Genomic DNA, 19,660 nt, shown 5'->3' on the forward strand with positions numbered 1-19,660 from the left:
CTGTATTAAAAACATTGATCAGTATCCTCTCCATCCCTGTTGCCAATTACCATAATATCTAACTTTTGCCTCTTGGCGAGAAATAGTGATCATTGATGCCCAATGGTGGGTTTTGAAAGAGGTGAGTAAAAGAAATACAGCAGAAGAATTAAAAATCATACAAAGAATTCATGTTATACATGATCCTATCCTACATACAGAAAGCCCTTTTCTTCCCAAGATATACATTTTAGAAATAGCTGTTCAGAAGAAAGTGAAATTTCTTCACAAGCTCACAGATGATGGTGTCGTGGGTTAAGCCAGGCTTTAGAAAGAGCAAAATTGGAAAAGCCTATCTGATTTACAAATCAGTGGCAAAGAATGAGAACATTTCAGGTTTATCAAAGAGGGAGGCAGTTCTATTAAACTGATTGCTTCTTCCAGGTAGGCAATCCCAAATTCACCTCTGCCTCAAGTATATATGAAAGTCTAAACAACATGTCAATGATCTTATATGAACACTGTGCTTACTGTCCACTAAGAAATCAAACTTCCTGTTCAACCTCAGGTAATAGCACCAAGAGATGCAATACCACCTCATTTCATCACTGATAGTAGTGAGAGAACAATGCAGACAGTTTTCAGCCATTTGGGGCTCTTGAAACTCAATATGAAGGGAGCACCTTCCCTCCCTGCTTGTGTTTGCTAAGGAAAGGTGTAATTCATTACACAAAAGACAGAAAAAAGGACAAGGGCTGCCAATATGATGCCCTGATTAAGGAGAGTAATGGTTAATTCAGAACATAATGAGAGACGTGGGTATCTTTGTGCCAAAAAAAAGTCAAGAGAAGACACACTATGAGTTTAGGCGAAGCCCCATCTGGTAAATGGAATGGAATGTAGGCATTACTCTTTCTTCTTTTTATTCCTCTCTGCACTAATAATCATGTGACTCCTTAGGGACAAGTACTGGGATGTTTTTTCTTAGCTATTCTGTCCTGTTTTACTAGAACATAAATTTCCTTTATACTTCACCTTCTGCTGCTGGATACAAGTTTTTGTCATTGAGGTTGGCCTTTACTTGGAGTCACCAAATCCAGAATTTTAGACTGAGGTGTTAAGTACTTGGATTTAAAGAGGCAAATATCTATTTATATCAATTCAAGGCACTGAGAAGCAAATATTATTGCAGCATAGATAAATGTTGTCCCAGAAAAAGCTATCTTGGGAGGGTGGTGTTAAAGACAGACCAACATATAGTCAACGTGGAAACCTATCTGGGAGCTCAAGAGAGACAGGCAGGAGAATTACCATGCACATTAGAATCAGTGCCAGTGGATGAACATGCTCTGTCCCTCTCTGGCTTTCCCTGTTGCTATCCTCAAAGCTTATAAATGTCTGAGACACAGATATGGCAGCAGTAGTGAAACTTGAGAAGGATGGACTCTGTTCTACCTGTTGGGATCAATAGAATCTGGAGAAAATATACAAACTGTAGATAACTGCACTGTTGGTCAGAGAAGTTAAAAGGGAAGTCCTGTAGTGGGGCGTTAGCAGCAGCAAGCCAGTTGAGAAGGCTTTGTGGGATGTGGATCAGGGAGAAAAATCCACAATACGCACATGCCAGGAGTGGCAACTTTGCATCTGAGAGGCAGAGAGCAACCTCTGTTTGCTTGGCCAAACCCTCATCAATAGATCAAAAAGTTGGCAGAGACTCACCTCCTTTTAATGGTGAGCATTACACCCAGGAGAATTATGATGAACATGAGGAGGCCAGCAATCACACCAGCCATCTTCACAGTGTTGTCCACCTGCTTCTCTGGTTCCACAGTATTGGAGTTCTGTGTGGAAGCTCCTTGGAGAAGAAGAGACAAGAGAATGTTTAAAAGATTCATAATAACAGCTGAACCATAATCCTAAGAATGAGTATATCCTTTTATTAGCACTATGTGCCAGGTTTGGTGCTTTATATTAATACCCCATAGATTCCTGTGGAGAATTCATCTCTTAAGAGGTCAAACTTATTTAGTCTAGTCTCTTTATTTCACATGAAGAAATTGCAATCAGAGAAATTGAGTTGCCCTAGATTATACCATGGCTATGTTGGGACACTCTTATCCTATGAAGATCAATTGGAGGATTTTATCCCTATACAACTATGTCCTTAGAATTTAATCATGGAATTATAGTTTGGTTCTTGGGTTCCTAGGATTATTCAAAATCTTACCTATTCTTTCAAGTAAATGGTGAAAATAAGAGCATTATTTTAAGGTAACATGATAGAGATTAAAAACATAATATTTGGATTTTGTGCTTTCTATAAAACAAATGTTAGGGATAGAAAATTAGTACTTGGGCCCGGAGAGATAGCACAGTGGCGTTTGCCTTGCAAGCAGCCGATCCAGAACCCAAAGGTGGTTGGTTCAAATCCCGGTGTCCCATATGGTCCCCCGTGCCTGCCAGGAGCTATTTCTGAGCAGAAAGCCAGGAGTAACCCCTGAGCACCGCCGGGTGTGACCCAAAAAACCAAAAAAAAAACCAAAAAACAAAACAAAAAAAAAAAAAAGAAAATTAGTACTTTATAGGAAATTTTATTGGATCCAAAAGACATTTATATCTGACTATTATACTCTGGGAATTTAAGGCTATGTTACATACTCAGGTGGGTGTCTACAAACTGACTTATTTCAAGGAAGAGAGGAATGCAGGGAATAGAGCACATATACCCATATACCGACCTTTGTGGACATGTCAGTCCTCACAAAAATTCCCAAAAATAGTCTTTTTTCCCATTATAGAGGGAAAATCCAGGGTTAATATCTAAAAGTCACAAAGCTAATAAAGAGTAGAGCCAGAATTCCAGTTTTCTAGTTCTCTATATAGTCAGAAACCTTGAATGTTTAAATTGAAGGTCCATAGTCCCCTAACCCCTCTTCTTCCCGGCAACCATTTTTCCTTGTTTTTTGCCTTAAAGGAAGTAAGTGCAAAAAGAAGGCTTCAGACCAGCTTTAAAAGAATGCACATGAATCACAGAGAGGGGATCATTGTAAATGGACACTTCTGTCAACACTGAAGAGAGTAAGCCAGAACCCTAAATGCATTTCTTCTTGCTGTTCTTCCTATTTGCAAGTAAGCCCTATTTGTGGAAAGTAGTTAAAATCCAAAGAGTTCTTTTCTGAACCATCTATTCTTGCTACACCAGCACCAGCTCATCCATCATTAGCAGCCCCACCTTCTTTCATTGTCCTTGCCTCTGGGAGAGTCTTTCTCCAGATTCAGATACTACTACTGCAGCAAAGCACTGAACTCAATAGACCAATAGTGTGAGCTATATGTTTTCCCATCTGTCTTCTCCAGTGGCCTATGAGTTCTGTAGGGGCGACATAATGTCTAATTTTTCTTTGTTTCCTCATGTTAGCACCAAGCTTGGGCTCGTAATCGGTGTTCCCTTAATGCTTGTGATTGTTCAATGTGTAGCTGAAGGGATGACATCTCTGCCCACACACATTTGTTCTTGTGGAACCAAATTGAGTTTCCCTGTGTTCAGTTCTGTATTCACAAAACTCAGCTGAGCTGCAGGGATTTAATGCCCATCAGCAATGATTCTGATTCCCTCAACTCACTGAAGTTAAAGTAGAGCCTGGAGCATAGTGATGCATCTCTTCTTCTTGCTTAAGAATAACAAGAGCTGTCTCTGCTAGAAGTCTTTCCCCCAAACTCTCTTACAACTTAGACAGGCTGGCTTTACTTAGCTGCAACTTCCTAGTGAGAACAGTGAGTCTTCCAGGAGAGTGAATGTGCTCTATTCAACTCCCTAATGTCAGGTTTGAGCACAAGCCTCCCCCTGTAATTATTGATGAACAGATGATTATTGAGTAATAAAAGGCAAGTGAACAACAATTGCTTGCTTCATGTGTTCATTAATCATTCATTAATTTTCTACTGAGCACCCATGAGCTATGTACTAACCTAAACTGAGTATGGGGCAGACATCTTTCTCCAGATGGACTTTGGATGAGACTTTATTCATCCAGCTAAAGTGTATGCCAATTCATTAACTCTCAGAACTCTCTGTATATGATCTGCTCATCTATAATCTAGAGGAGTTAACCAACCCTCTCTTTGGCAAATCTGGTGTCATATTTCAAAATGGAATTTATTGAGATTTGAATTTGAAGGAAGTATTGGAATTGGACCACACAGCCGCTGCAATAGTAAATTTTACTTAGTGCTGTTTTAAGATTGTTTTTCAAAGATTTAGGGCAAAAGGAATCCTAGAACAGATCCTTTTACCCTAGAAACAGGATCATTAGCTAGATTTTCAATAAATCATTATAAGCATCCACTATACCTACCTTTGGTTATAAAGTGTTGAGTAAGTGGACATAGTTCTTGGCCTCAAAGAGTCTACAATTAGTATTGCATTGGTGCTTGGGATATAGTAGTATGAAACCAAGAATATATAGTAGTATATTTGAACTCTGTTAAAGACCAGAGCAGAAAGGCACATAGAAAATATACAGTATCCATTTGGAACATTCTCTAAAAAAGAATGGCTACTAGTGTAAGATCCAGATTAGAAAGTTTCATCAAGGAGTGAAGGGAAGTGACTTATCTGTCATTATATAGTGAGGTTCAGAGCTGAGATTCTGTGCTTAGTGCTCACTCAGGATCCCTAAAATGAATTATCCTTGACAATTGTTGAGATCATGCATCTAACAAGAGGTTGGATATCTGACTCCAGTTCTGCAAAAGACTGGGCAATTTCTATCTCCTAAGACTCAGAGTTGAGTCTGAGCAAAAAGGGAGATGACTGTATCTTCTTCATATCTACCCTCTACTGGGAGTCAGCTTGAAGCAAGTCCAAGGAAATCAGAATTGGCAACTAGGCACCAGGTGGTAGATGTATCCAACTGGACTAGCTTCAAGGTTCTCCTTATGTCCCCTGTGCGATGTAGTCATCAAAAACAATCTTGTGAACTCAGCCTGCACTGACAGGAAACTACTGTTTCTGACCCTATACCCCAGCCAGCTGTGCCCTTTGAGCTCTAAGTACTCCCAAAGGCTGAACTAGTTCTCTCAAAGCAGCTGCTGCTGCTTCCTGCCTTCTACTCGATGAAAACCATGATGGCTTGAATCCAGTTCCCTCCTAATTATAGCCTATAGCCCACTTCTGGCTTTCCAAGTGCTATTTGGCATGCTAATACATGAAAAGCTGCTGCCCAAGGTATAACTTTTGGTCTTTGGAAATCTGAGTCTTTCCTTGTTATTTACTCCATACATAAAGGCCCACTTCCACTTTATCTCATGATACAGAACAACTATTTCAGTTTATTTGCCTTTACAATGGGCTTTTGAGACTCATAAAGGAAAAGCTATGGTACTCATCTCTCTATCAGTCAGACCATTCTATTGAGGACTTGTGAACAACACTCTAAGGGAAAAATAGAGTGAAGACAGACCAAGTATTGTGTTTCTTAATGTTTGATTCAATAATCAGAAGCATCATTATCTGTTAGGAGCTAGTGGTGAAAAGTCTCAGGTTCCACCCAGATTTACTAAACAAGTACATTTATTTACCTGACTATTAATGAGGTCTCTAGGTGATTCAGGCGTACACTGACATCCAGAGACCATTGACTTAGTATAAGTGTCAGTCAAAATCAAGGTATTTTTCAGCTGAGAAAAGGCAAGAGTCAGATGATACATAATTCCTACCTCTGAAAAATGGAGGGGCTATGTGGAATATGGAGCAGATTTAGTCTCTTTAGTTTCAAGGGTTAGTGCTAAACCCAGTGGATGGTTGGCACAAGGACTGAAGAATAGCGAACATATGAAAGGTTCTTATATGGAAGAGCCCAGTTTTCTTGATGCAGCATCATGATGTAAAGAGAAAGCTACAAATCCAATTTAGCAGGTAACCCTCCTATTTACTTTCTTGTCTCTATTTGTTTATACTTTTTGGGTTACTTGAACACTTAACCAAGCCTCCAGTACTTACTTTTATGTAATATTAATGTTTCTTCTCTGCTTATTGACATTACTTTTGACATAGCCCCTCTTGATTAATTATAATGAAACTTAGGTTCTGGGAGACAGAAATTCTCTCTGCCATCCTTAGAGCCATTGAATTCCCAAGGGGTAGGCCTTTCAAACCCTTGATTACCCCTCAGAGATAGAAGGATGTGTAATCCAGAATAAAAGACATAGATTGGGGGCATAGAAAGAACTATATGAGCTCTTATTACTCCTTTTGTGTGATAATGATTCTATGATTTTGAAACCAATAAAATGTAAAGGGTTTCAAAACACAAGCATACAGACTTGCATCCAGATTCCATACAGACTTTATCCAGATTCACACAATGGATATGTGACCTTATCAAAGCTGTTCACCATTATGTCTTTGATATCCTTAAATGTAAAATTGGGAGTAAAGACCAATTTCGTTTCAAGATAAATTTTTTATTTTTTGGTTTTTGGGTCACGCCCAGCAGTGCTCAGGGATTACTCCTGGCTCCAGGCTCAGAAATCGCTCCTGGCAGGCTCGGGGGACCATATGGGACACTGGGATTCGAACCAATGACCTTCCGCATGAAAGGCAAATGCCTTACCTCCATACTATCACTCTGGCCCCTCAAGATAAATTTTAAGAATAAAAACACTTCATACATTTTGAGGAAATAGTTATTTGTGTGAAATAGTTATCTATGATGAAACTTGGTTTTAGGATAAAATAGTTTTTTACATATATAAACTATGGGGCACTGTGAGAGCTGGTGTGATACTGTCTTGCAGGCCACAATGTCTAAATTAACCTAATCCTTAGAATAAATGTAGAAGAATCCTAGAAACATTTAGTTTGCTCTACTCAGTCAGACAGAAGTCAGCCCAGTATCTGGCTAACATCTAGATGACTTATGGCAACAATAACTTAATTTGGTAACAAGGGAGTAATGAATCATTTCCAAAGTGCTCTCACTGACTACAGGCCCAATTCTGTTGCTCTACTTCAGAGAGTTTCCCCTGCAACGATAGGAATAAAAATAGAAGTCACGATAAAAAACATCTAATTGCAATTGATAAAATCAAGTGAATCCCAGTGGATGCATAACCCATGCTGGCAATCATTGCTGATGGTAAAGAAAAGAAGCCAGCTCTTGGGGACATGAGTTCTAAAAGTTGCACTCTTTAAAAAACACAGTTGCCTCTTAGACATCCAAGGGCATATTATCCCCAAATCTTACTGTGCTGGCAGTTTGTTCCATATACTTAATGACTTCTTTTGTTGAAGAATTTCTCAGTCTAAGCTCTGGCTTTGCATGTTTCTGGCACCCAGTAGAGAAAAACCTTTGAAACTCTGATTCTTAGCTGCTACCTCTACCCCAGCCAGGTTTTTTTTTTTTTTTTTTAGCATTGCAGGCATCTCTGATTATGACAGGAGAAGGGGTTTACCAAGACAAAACCATAAAAAAAACGACTAGGAAGTTGTACAACTAACACACAGGCTCTTCTAAAATCAAGTATGTGCCTTATTACTTCTTGCTTTTTTTGGAATCCATTTATCAGAATGGTAGGCTATTTTTAAGATGGAGGGGAAGTCCAAGATTGGAAGAAAGTTGGGTGAAATAGCATCTGGATAGTTCAAAAGAATCAAGCCTCCAGACTTTACAAATTACATCCCAAGGTATCTAGAGCATTTGTAATTGTGATCATGAACTACTTTGGCAGTCTTTGAGGATTGAAATTGTAGAAAACAGGAGGGGTGTGAGAAGCCTGGGGAGAAACAAATGCTGCTGCTGAGGTTTTTTTAATGGAAAAAAAGTGAATTCCAGATATTTCACACAAATATGTGTGATGTTGATACAGGGGAAAAAATAGACTGGATGATTAAATTAGAGTCTTGTGTTCTTTACTACTTACTGAAGTCATTACCAGAAACCAGCATAGGCTTTGTGTCAGCCAGCAACCAATAAGAAAAATGGAAGCCACTCTGAACACTTGAATCGAGCAAATTTACTTGAGAAGTAGTACTTAGAGACCAGGAAAGAAAGAAGCACCTCCCCTCAAGGGTAGCAAAACCCAGGCCAGAGAGAATAGACAATGTGATATGGGTAATTAAGAATCAAGATCACCCAAAGATGCTGAGACTATGGTAGATCTCCATGAAAATAAGTTAGAAAAGGCCAGGCCCTTCCTTTAGAATAGAATCTTTTCATTCCTGGTCTTTGAATCAGTGCCTGTTTGTAGGTGTAGAAAGGTTGAAAAATATGATGCTAGAATTCACATATCTCATTGGACACAAACAGAAGTCAGTTGAGATGGGGCTATACCCAGAAGCAAGTTGATCCTGTGTGTTGGAAGCATGAAAAGAGCAATCCACAATCATGTAGAAAAATTAACTCAGGGCCAGTGTAAACTTCCTGCAAAGAACTCTAGCTATGATGACCTGTTTTGAGAGTTCCACTTGATTTATATATTAGGAAAGCTGTGTAGAACTGGTTTTAAATTTCAGCCTGCTTAAAGCCAAGTAGGAGAAATTGGAGCTGCTTTTTTTTTTAGGACAGCCAGACATTAATCTAAATGTTACTTAGAAAATGGTCACTTGTAGAAATACTAGGATACATGTGAAATAGGGACAAATTATCAGCAATAATGAGTGAACACTAAGTTGAAAATATGTACTCAAATCCAGGCTGCTATTTCCAGTCCTTCCTTCCCATAGTATTTCTTAAATATATATATTTAATTTAAACACCGTGATTATTCATAATACAGTTTTTTCACAGATAAAGTTATTCATGATTGATTTACAGTCATATAATGTATAACAACCTCCAGCAGTATGCATTTTCTACTGTCAATGTCAACAGTTTCCTTTTCACTTTCCCTGATGCCCTCTTTCTTTCTACCTACCATCTGCCTATGGGGCAGGCATTTTACTTCTCTCTCTTTCTTTTCTTTAGTGACATTGTGGTTTGTGCTACCGCAAATGAAGGGGTGCCATAAATATTCTTTTCATATTAGACTTTATTTACTCTAAATGCACTCTCTGCTCTTTGTGGCAAGCTACCTACCATGAAATGGCACTCTTGATTTTCATCTCTATTGTCTCTGGATATCATCCCTACACTGTGTTTTATTTTACTTATATTGCAGCAATGAGTTAATTATTCTATGTTTATCTCCTTCCCTTTGACTCATTTCACTCAGCATAATCCTCTCCATGTCCATTCATGTATAAGCAAAATTTATGACTTCATTTTTCTAACATCTGTATAATATTCCATTAAGAATATACCACTTTCTTTAGCTACTCATGTTGTCAGGGACCAGAGTTGTTTCTAGATTCTGGATATTGTAAATAGTGCTGTAATGAACATAGGAGTGCAGAGGTCATTTTTGTACTGTATTTGTGTTCCTAGGTATATCCCTAGAAGTGGTATTGCTGGATCATAAGAAAGCTCAATTTCCAATTTCCAGGTTTTTAGGGGATATCCATTTTGTTTTTCAGAAAGGCTCGACTAGATGACATTTCCATCAGCCATGAATGAAGATTCCTTTCTTCACAGATCCACGCAAGCACTGGTTGTTCATGTTCTTTATGATGTGTACCATTCTCTGTGGTGTGAGATGACACTTCTTTGTTGTTTTGATTTGCATCTCCCTGTGGATGTAGAGCATTTTTTCATGTGCCTTTTGGCTAAATGTATTTCTTCTTTAAGAAAATGTCTGTTTGATCTTCTGGACTGAACACTGGGTCCAGGAGACTGGGACCCCCCATGCCAGGCGGGTCTTCATGGCCGGCCCTGGCAACTCGGGCCCTGGGGGGGTGGAGGTGGGGTACCCCTCTCCTATGTATATTGGACCCCCTGTTTTGTTTTCTAGTAAGAATATTTTTCAAAACCGCGCGGGCGCAGACAAATATACTTTTTAAAGCATTATCCAAAAATGTTCCTGATCCTAGACTGTTCCTAGGAATAGAATCAGGATGCCCAAGATTTTGATAAAACACTCAAATTGACCTTTATTGTCTAGTCTTTTATGTATTGCCTCTCCCCTCACCCCTGTGTCTCTCCTACCTCCTCATACCCAAACCCTGAACCATTATCTTCCCCTTATTCAACCCTCCTTATCCTCAGTTCCTAATTGGGTAGACACCAAGACTGACCTTCTGCCCCAACACTACCATTCAGCTCCTCATTGAAAGACACCCTCTCAGTCCCCAGCTCATGCCTCTACAAACCAACACGCCTGTTGACCCATACTTGGTGGCCCCTCATGCCCCCATCAAACTATGGACTGTTGCATGATACCGGAATCAGCTTCAGCAAAACTCCTAGTTCAAGGACAATATAGGGTTCCGTAATGCTGCAAAACATGTCTCAAACTCAACTATCACCTGTTGTCTTCAAATACCCTTGTTTTCTTTCTTTTTTTTTTAAACATAAAAGGGTTACATGTATCTCTGTTGTATATCTCAGATGTATTCCCTTAACATCTATAACTCTTTTTGAATATCCTCATATAATGACAATTTTGCCCACTAGATTAGTTATTTGATTGTTTGATTTTCCCCCTGTGAGATCTGTTTTATAAGCAATACTGGTATAAGAGTAACTCTGTATAGATTTCACATTTATACCAAGTTACGGGAAATGTTGAACTTTATTCTTTGGCCCCCAGATGCACCAACAATATCTTGTGGCATTGCTTCTCTCTTGCATAGGCACATTAAAATGGGAAAATAATACATATGCAAGCACAAATTTGGTAATGTAATTAGGCCTTTTACCCTGAACATTGGCATAATGATTTGGCTCAGGCCTCAGAAGAATGGGCATCGCCCACACACACCTGAACAATGGATACCATCTATGGAAACAACCACAATTGTCTTTAACATTACCAGGATCCAAGCCTGTACCAGAGAAGATCTACCACTACTTTGGCATTGACTTACTCCAAAGAGTGCTCCCAACACCCAGGCGACTCAGCACAGTCTGCATTGCAGGGCAGATCACTCCGCATTTAATGATATGCTGAAACTAGAGGATGCTCCACATCAGCCTGACATCGATGAAAGAAATGCACAGAATCCAGAGTCTTTAAATATAAGAGTCTGATACCAACAATAGCTAAAGTGTGAAAAAGTTTCACGGGACCTTGAGAATGACGAGTTGGATAGACTGGTATACCTGGAACCCAGAGTCTGTCTTAGTCAATAAACTTCTGGGGTGAGACTTTTTGTAATCAGATCAAGGATTTTTTTTTTTCATTTTCTCCATTTTTCTGAACCTATGCAAACATTGGCGATTGCCACTATCACACCTTTACTATATTTTTTTACTCTTATCCTTTAAGGAGAAAAATACAACTTACTGAACTTAAAAACAAATTACTGTAGTAGAATGCCTGTCTCGAATACAGGCAGGGGATGGAAAGGGGGGAGTGGGTAATGTTGCACTGGTGAAGGGGGGTGTTCCAGTTATGACTGTAACCCAAATATGATCATGTTACTTAAATAAAAATATATTAAAAAAAGAAAATGTCTGTTCATTGCTTATCCCCATTTTTGATGGGGTTAGATGTATTTTTTCTTGTTGTTTACTGTCAGTACCTTATATATGTTAGATATTAGCCCTTTATCAGATGGGTATTGGGTGAATAGCTTCTCCCATTCCATGGGTAGATTTTGTATCCTAGTTACAGTTTGCTTTGAAGTGTAGAAGCTTCTCAGTTTAATGTAGTCTTATTTATATCTCTTTCCACTGGCTTGAACAATGATGCTTCCTCCTTGAAGATGCATTTAGTTCCAATATTTTGCTTATGCTTTCCTCTATGTACATTATGGCTTTAGATCTGATATCAAGATTTTTAATCCCTTTTGATTCAACCCTTGTACATTATGTTAAAAGGAGGTCTGAACAATGGATACCATCTATGGAAACAACCACAATTGTCTATAACATTACCAGGATCCAAGCCTCTACCAGGGAAGACCTACCACTGCTTTGGCATTGACTTACTCCAAAGAGTGCTCCCAACACCCAGGCGACTCAGCAACAGTCTGCATGCAGGGCAGATCGCTCCGCATTTAATAATATGCTGAAAATAGAGGATGCTCCACATCAGCCTGACATCGATTAAAGAAATGCACAGAATCCAGAGTCTTTAAATATAAGAATCTAATACCAACAATAGCTAAAGTGTGAAAAAGCTTCACCGGGACCTTGAGAATGACTCGAGTTGGATGGACTGGTATGCCTGGAACCCAGAGTCTGTCTTATGCCAATAAACTTCTGGGGTGAGGCCTTTTTGTAATCAGGTCAAAGATTTTTTTTCCATTTTCCCCATTTTTCTGGACCTATGCAAACAATGGCGATTGCCACTATCACACCTTTACTATATTTTTTTACTCTTATCCTTTAAGGAAAAAAACTACAACTTACTGAACTTAAAAACAAATAACTGTAGTAGAATGCCTGTCTCGAATACAGGCAGGGGATGGGAAGGGGGAGGGGGTAATGTTACACTGGTGAAGGGGGTGTGTTCTGGTTATGACTGTAACCCAACTATGATCGTGTTACTTAAATACAAAATATATTTTAAAAAAGGAGATCTAATTCACCTCTTTTGTATATAATTGACCATTTTCTCATTGTATAGGTCTTTCACCTCTTTAGTTTAGTTGACTCCAATATACTTGATTTTCTGAGGCACAATTGTGAATTGGGTTGTTGTTTTTCTGGGGTTTTTTGTTCCCCAATTCACACTACAGACCAGGCAAAGGGCCTGTGTTGAGGTGTATATGGGATGCATTTACCGTACCTCCTCTTTCTATACAGTCAGTTTACAGAACACAGCCTGTGGTAAGAATTGGGAGGCCTTATCTTATCTTTTCTTTTTTTATTTTTATATATATATTCCTTCATCAGTGCAACCAATATCCCAAGTTTCCTTCCTTGGGTTGTTTTCATAATGTATTCTTCTCCACTCTCATTATTTGTATATAAAACAACAGATTTTTGAGTGGTAATTCTGTAGCCTGCCATACAAACTATTGTTTCTAGAAGCTTTTTGGTAGTCTTTAGTTATATGTAAATATAATATTATGTCATTTACAGATATTGATAACTTGACTACTTCTTTTTTTCCTCTGTATCCCCTTGATATCTGTTTCTTGGCTAATTGCTATGGCGAGCACTTTAAGTACTATGCTGAGTAAAAGTGGCAAGAGGGGCAAACTTGTCTAGTGCCAATTTTAGAGGAAAGGCTTTTAGTTTTTCCCATTGAGTATAATATTTGCCATGGGCTTTGGTAAATAGCCTTCACTATATTGAGAAAAGTTCCTTCAATTTTGATATTCCTGAGAGGTTCACTTCTACTTTCAGTGCTGGTTGATCTGAGAAGGTAGTTGATATAATTTATATTCTCTTGATTTTATGAAGGTGTATTTTGTGTATCAGCATGTGATCTATCTTGGATAATGTCCCATGTCATTGGTGAAGAATGTGTATTCAGCTTTTGGGGGACGGAGAGACATATATGTATGTGTATGTGTGTGTGTGTGTGTGTGTGTGTGTGTGTAGACATACATATATACCAACCCACTCTTTCACTTCTTCCTTCATAGTTTGTGTATCCTTGTTGAGTTTCAGCCTGGTTGAACTATCAAGGATGTGACCTATCAAGGGAGGTGTTGAAGTCTCGCATTATTATTGATATCTTTTTTCAAATCTATCAGCAAACATTTTAAATATTTTCTGGAGCCTCACTGGGTGCATATATGTTTATGACTGACTTATTCCTATTTTATAAATCCCTTGATTATTAAGAAATGTACATCTCTATCTCTTAGAACATTTTTTTAGCTTAAAGTCTGTGTATTCTGATATTATTATGATCACCCCCAGCCTTTGTTTACTTGAATGATTGTCTTCCAACCTTTGACTTTGAGTCTGTTTGTTCTGACTATTCAGATGTATTTCTTGTAGGCAGAAGAATGCTGGATTCAACATTTTGATCTATTTTTATATTCATTGTCTCTTAATTGGTACATTTAGTCCATTGACATTGATAGATGTTGTCATGGGATTAAATGTCATCTTATTTTAGAAGTTTGTTGTGTTTATTGGAACTGCCTTGCATTAGAGTAGACTCTTCAGGTCTTTTATGGTTGGTTTTGAGTCTGTAAAATTTCCGAACTGTTTATTCATGAAGCTGTGTATCCTTCCCTCAAACCATAGTGAAAGTCTAGCTGGGTGAAGTATCCTTGATGAAGCATCCAATTCATTGAGTTTTGCCACTATATAAAACCACTGCCTTAAACTCTTGGGAGTTGCTTGTGATAAATCTGTTGTAAATCTTAAGGATGACTTTTTGAATTTAATTTAAATTTTTAATTTAATTTTATTGTGCTGATTTTAGTATTCTATCTCTCTCTATAGTTTTCATCATTGTAACTATTATGTGTCTTGGGGTGCTTTTCTTTGGCTCTCTTTTATATGGTACTCTTTGGCTACCCATAATATGTTTGAATGCACTCTTTAGTTCTGGGAATTTCTCAGTAATGATGTCCTTGATTGTTGATACTTCATTAAGGTTTTCTTCATGGGTCTCTGGGACCCCAATTATTTTTAAGTTGTTTTGATTGAGTTTTACCCAGATTTCTACTGTCATCTCTTTGCTTCCTTTGAGAATTTTTCCAGCCTCTTCTGTTGTATAGAGGAGTCATACAGATCATCTTCTATGTCACTGATTCTGTCCTCAGCAGCTGTACTTCTTCTGTTGAGGATTCCAGTGAGGTTATCTTCATCAATCATGTTTTTTTCAGCCCTGATATTTTTGTTTGAAGTTTTCTCATTTCTTCTCTCATATTCTTGTGAGTCTTATGGGGTGTCCATTTCATCATTTCACTGTTTGTTGAACATTTGTAACATTTTCTCTCTAAAGTCCTGATAAGAAATGTTATGTAGGTGGCAGGTGTTGGTTGAACTAGCTTCAATCAACATGATAAGATGTGGTGGGTTCTGCATAGATTTTTCATTGAGAACTTTTATATACAGTACTCATTAAGTATTGTGGTACATCTTCTTGACTGGAAAAATGGGCCATCATAAAACATACCTCCATAAAATCAAGAGGATAGAAATTTTGCAGGCTACCTTCACTGACCAAAAGGCTCTGAAATTAGATGTGGACTACAAAGGGACACAAAGGAAAAACTTTAACACCTGGAAATTAAACAGTCTACTACTGAACAACCAGTGGGTCTGAGATAAAATCAAAAAAGATATCAAAACTTTCCTGGAAACAAATGACAATGAAGATAAAAACTATCAGAATCTATGGGACACAGTAAAAGTGGTAATGAGAGGAAAATTTATAGCTTTGCAAGAACATCAGAAAGGAAGAAGGGGCATACCTGAATAGCTTAATGACACAGCTTGTAAATTAGAAAATTATCAACAAAAGGAACCAAAAATAGAGAGACATAAGGAAATAACAAAGCTTAGAGCAGAAATCAGTGAAATGGAAACCCAAAAACCAATCCAAAAGATCAATGAAAGCAGAAGTTGGTTCTTTGTAAAAATAATCAAGATTGATAGGTCATTGGCAAAACTCAAAAAGAAAGAGAGAAACTTAATAACCTGTATTAGAAATGAAAAGTGGGAGATCACTACAGATACTGCAGAGATTCAAAGAGTAATTAGAGACTATTTGAGAAACTCTATGCCACAAAACATGAGAACCTGGAAAAAATGAATAAATTCTTGGACTCTTATAAACTTCCAAGGTTGAATAAGGAGGATGTAGCATATCTAAACACCCTAACACTATTGAAAAAATTAAAATGATAATCAAATGTCTGCCCAAAAACAAAAGCCCAGGCCCAGATGGATTCATTAACGAATTCTTTCAAACCTTTCAAAAGGAACTATTACCAATCCTGGCCAGGCTCTTTCATGAAATTGAAAAAACAGGAACACTTCCAAAGAGCTTTTATTAAACCAACATCACCTTGATACCAAAACCAGACAGAGATGCTGCCAAAAAGCAAATTACAGACCAATATCCCTGATGAACACAGATGCAAAGATCCTCAACAAAATCCTGGTAAACGGGATCCAATGCCTCATCAAGAAGATCATTCACTACGATCAAGTAGGTTTCATCCCAGAAATGCAAGGATGGTTTAACATCTGTAAATCTATCAACATAATAAACAACATCAACTATAAGAAAAATAAAAACCCTCTAGAAGGATTCCGCCCAGTTTTGGTGTATTAGACCCTTACCCCAGTTTATTACTTTTCTCTTTTTCAAACAAAACCACGCAACTTGAACTAGCTAGTCCTGCCTCCAGTTAGAGGGGGAACTAAGGGAGGCATCAAGACCAAACAGGTGCAAGACTACTAAGTTGTGGGTTAGATACAGAGGGGACCACATATTCTAGCCGACCTGGGGTGAGGGAAGAGGAAATGGGAGGTAGGACAGAAACGGAGGTGTAGGGAGGACAATTTGGTGATGGGAATCTCCCCTGATTTTATGTAAATATGTACCTAAAATATTATTGTCAACACTATGTAAACCACTATGATCAAAATAAAAATTAAAAAAACAAAACAAAACAAAAAAAAACCACATGATCTTATCAATAGACGCAGAGAAAGCATTTGATAAGCTCCAACACACTTTCTTGATTTAAAAAAAAAAACCCTCAGCAAGATGGAAATGAAAGGAACCTTTCTCAATATAGTTGAGGCCACCTACCACAAGCCAGCTGCAAATATTATCCTCAATGGAGAAAAACTAAAAGCCTTCCCTCTAAATTCTGGTACAAGTCAAGGCTGTCCTATCAAACCACTCCTATTCAACATAGTACTGGAAATACTTGCTAAAGTAATTAGACAAGAAAAAGATATCAAGGGAATCCTAATAGGAAAGGGAGAAATAAGCTCTCACTGTTTGCAGATGGCATGATACTCTACTTAGAAAACCCTAAAGACTCTACCAAAAAGCTTCTAGAAACAATATATTCATATAGCAATGTGGCAGTCTACAAAATTAACACACAAAAATCAATAGCCTTTTTATACAACAATAATGATATGGAAGAAATGGACATTTAAAAAAACAACCTCATTCACATTAGTGCCACACAAACTCAAATATCTTGGAGTCAACTTGACTAAAGACATGAAGGACCTATACAAAAAAAAACTATAAAATGGAAACACATATCCTGCTCATGGATTGGCAGAATTAACATCATTAAAGTGGCAATATTCCCCAAAGCATTGTACAGATTTAACGTGATCCCTCTAATGATACCCATGACATTCTTCAAAGAAGTAGATAAAACACTTTTGAAATTTATTTGGAACAATAAACACGCTCAAATAGCTAAAGCAATCCTTCGTAAAAGGAATATGGGAGGCATTACTTTCCCCAAATTTAAACTGTATTACAAAGCAATGGTTATCAAAACAGCATGGTATTGGAATAAACAGAGGCCCTCAGATTAGTGGAATAGGCTTGAATACTCAGAAAATATTCCCCAGACATACAATCACCTAATTTTTTATAAAGGAGCAAGAAATCCTAAATGGAGCAAGAAAAGCCTCTTCAATAAGTGGTGTTGGCAGGACTGGTTAGCCACTTGCAAAAAAGCAAAACCCCAGCTAACATCATGTACAAAGGTAAAATCCAAGTGGAGTAAATACCTTGATATCAGACTTGAAATCATAAGATATATAGAACAACACGTAGGTAAAATACTCCATGACATTGAGACTAAAGGCATCTTTAAGGAGGAAACAGCACTCTTCAAACAAGTGGAAGCAGAGATAAACAGATGGGACTATATTAAGCTGAGAAGCTTCTGCACCTCAAAGTAAATAGTGTCCAGGATACAAGAGCCACCCACTGAGTGGGAGAAACTATTCACCCAATACCCATCAGATAGGGGGCTAATCTCCAAAATATACAAGCTACTGACAGAACTTTACAATAATAAAATATCTAATCCCATCAAAAAATGGGGAGAAGAAATGGACAAACAATTTGACAAAAAAGAAATACAAATGGCCAAAAGGCACATGAAAAATGCTCCACATCACTAAGCATCAGGGAGATGCAAATCAAAACAACTATGAGGTACCATCTCACACCACAGAGATTAGCACACATCACAAAGAATGAGAACAAGTAGTGTGGCAGGGATGTGGAAAGAAAGGAACTCTTATCCACTGCTGGTGGGAATGCTGTCTAGTCCAACCTTTATGGAAAGCAATATGGAGATTCCTCCAAAACCTGGAAATTGAGCTCCTATACAATCTAGCTATACCACTCCTAGGGATAGGAATGAAAAAATACAATACAAAAATTCCTTCCTCACACCTCTATTCATTGCAGTGTTATTTACAATAGCCAGACTCTGAAAACAACCAAGATGCCCTTCAACAGATGACTGGCTAAAGAAACTGTAGTATATATACACGATGGAATATTATGCAGCCGTCAGAAGAGATAAAGTCATGAAAGTTTCCTATACATGTATGTACATGGAATCTATTATGCTAAGTGTAATAAGCCAGAGGGAGAGAGATAGATGCAAAATAGTTTTCACTCATCTATGCTAAGTGTAATAAGCCAGAGGGAGAGAGATAGACACAAAATAGTTTTCACTCATCTATGGGTTTTAAGAAAAATAAAAGATATTTTTGCAATAATTCTCCAAGATAAAAGAGAGGAGGTCTGAAAGGTCTAACTCAAGACATGAAGCTCACCAAAAAGGGTGATGCATGTAGTTAGAGAAATAACTACATTGAAAACTATCATAACAATGTAAATGAATGAGGGAAGTAGGAAGTCTGTATAGAGTATAGATGGGGGTGTGGTGGGGAGGAGGAAGATTTGGGACAATGGTGATGGGAAGGTTGCACTGGTGAAGGGGGTATTCTTTACATGACTGAAACCCAATTACAATCATATTTGTAATCAAAGTGTTTAAATAAAGATATTTAAAAAATAAAAAAAAAGAAAAATGTGCAGTCATGGAATGGATGCACTCTTGCTGGTATCAAACTCCACTAAACTCAAGCTAGGAATTTCCCCCCACCAAACTCCGTTCATAAGCTGTAGTTGACTGGGTCTTGTTCACATACACTTATCCAGAGGTTAATCTCAACTCTGGTCCCTGCTCAAAGTGGCTGCACTCTTACTGGTCTCACTCTCTTATTACTTTTATTATAGTCATATGAAGCATATTATATTATACCCATTTTAGGGAAGGGAAATAGATGCTCAAAGAAACTAAAACTATAAAGTGATAGATTTGGAATTTGAACCTTGAAAGCATAGCATTTATTTTAAATCCTATCAGAACTAATCTCTCACCTTCCAAATAGATAGAGATATTTCTCATCAGAGTAATCTGGATTTCTTTTCTCATTTCTGAGGAAAGAGGTAGACTGACGTGTTCAAGAATCTAGAATCCTATATTGACCAGTCAGATCAGCACCTTTGAACTGATGACTGTGCCTGCTGAGTGTGCCACTTGTTGGATCATGTACTTCTATTTTATACTTGCTTTCTTCATAGATTTTTCTCTACTCAACCCTATCTCTCATATATATCATATTCTCATACCTAAGGTAGATGAACATGCCATATT

The 19,660-nt window shown here is 37.9% G+C and overlaps 1 protein-coding gene and 1 non-coding gene across 2 annotated transcripts in view; both read right to left on the reverse strand.

Annotated features, from left to right (window-relative positions):
* Nucleotides 1-19,660, reverse strand: part of PTPRT (protein tyrosine phosphatase receptor type T) — a 935,630-nt gene that overhangs the window by 203,913 nt on the left and 712,057 nt on the right. The window contains exon 13 of the mRNA XM_049779129.1: nt 1,699-1,834. Coding sequence (XP_049635086.1) covers nt 1,699-1,834 — 136 coding nt within the window. The remainder of the gene's footprint in view (nt 1-1,698; nt 1,835-19,660) is intronic.
* On the reverse strand, nt 12,736-12,868 carry LOC126019399 (small nucleolar RNA SNORA51). The gene has a single exon (XR_007499120.1). It is a non-coding gene; the product is annotated as a small nucleolar RNA SNORA51 (small nucleolar RNA).

Source organism: Suncus etruscus, chromosome 9, assembly GCF_024139225.1.
Source record: "Suncus etruscus isolate mSunEtr1 chromosome 9, mSunEtr1.pri.cur, whole genome shotgun sequence".
Classification (NCBI taxonomy): domain Eukaryota; kingdom Metazoa; phylum Chordata; class Mammalia; order Eulipotyphla; family Soricidae; genus Suncus; species Suncus etruscus.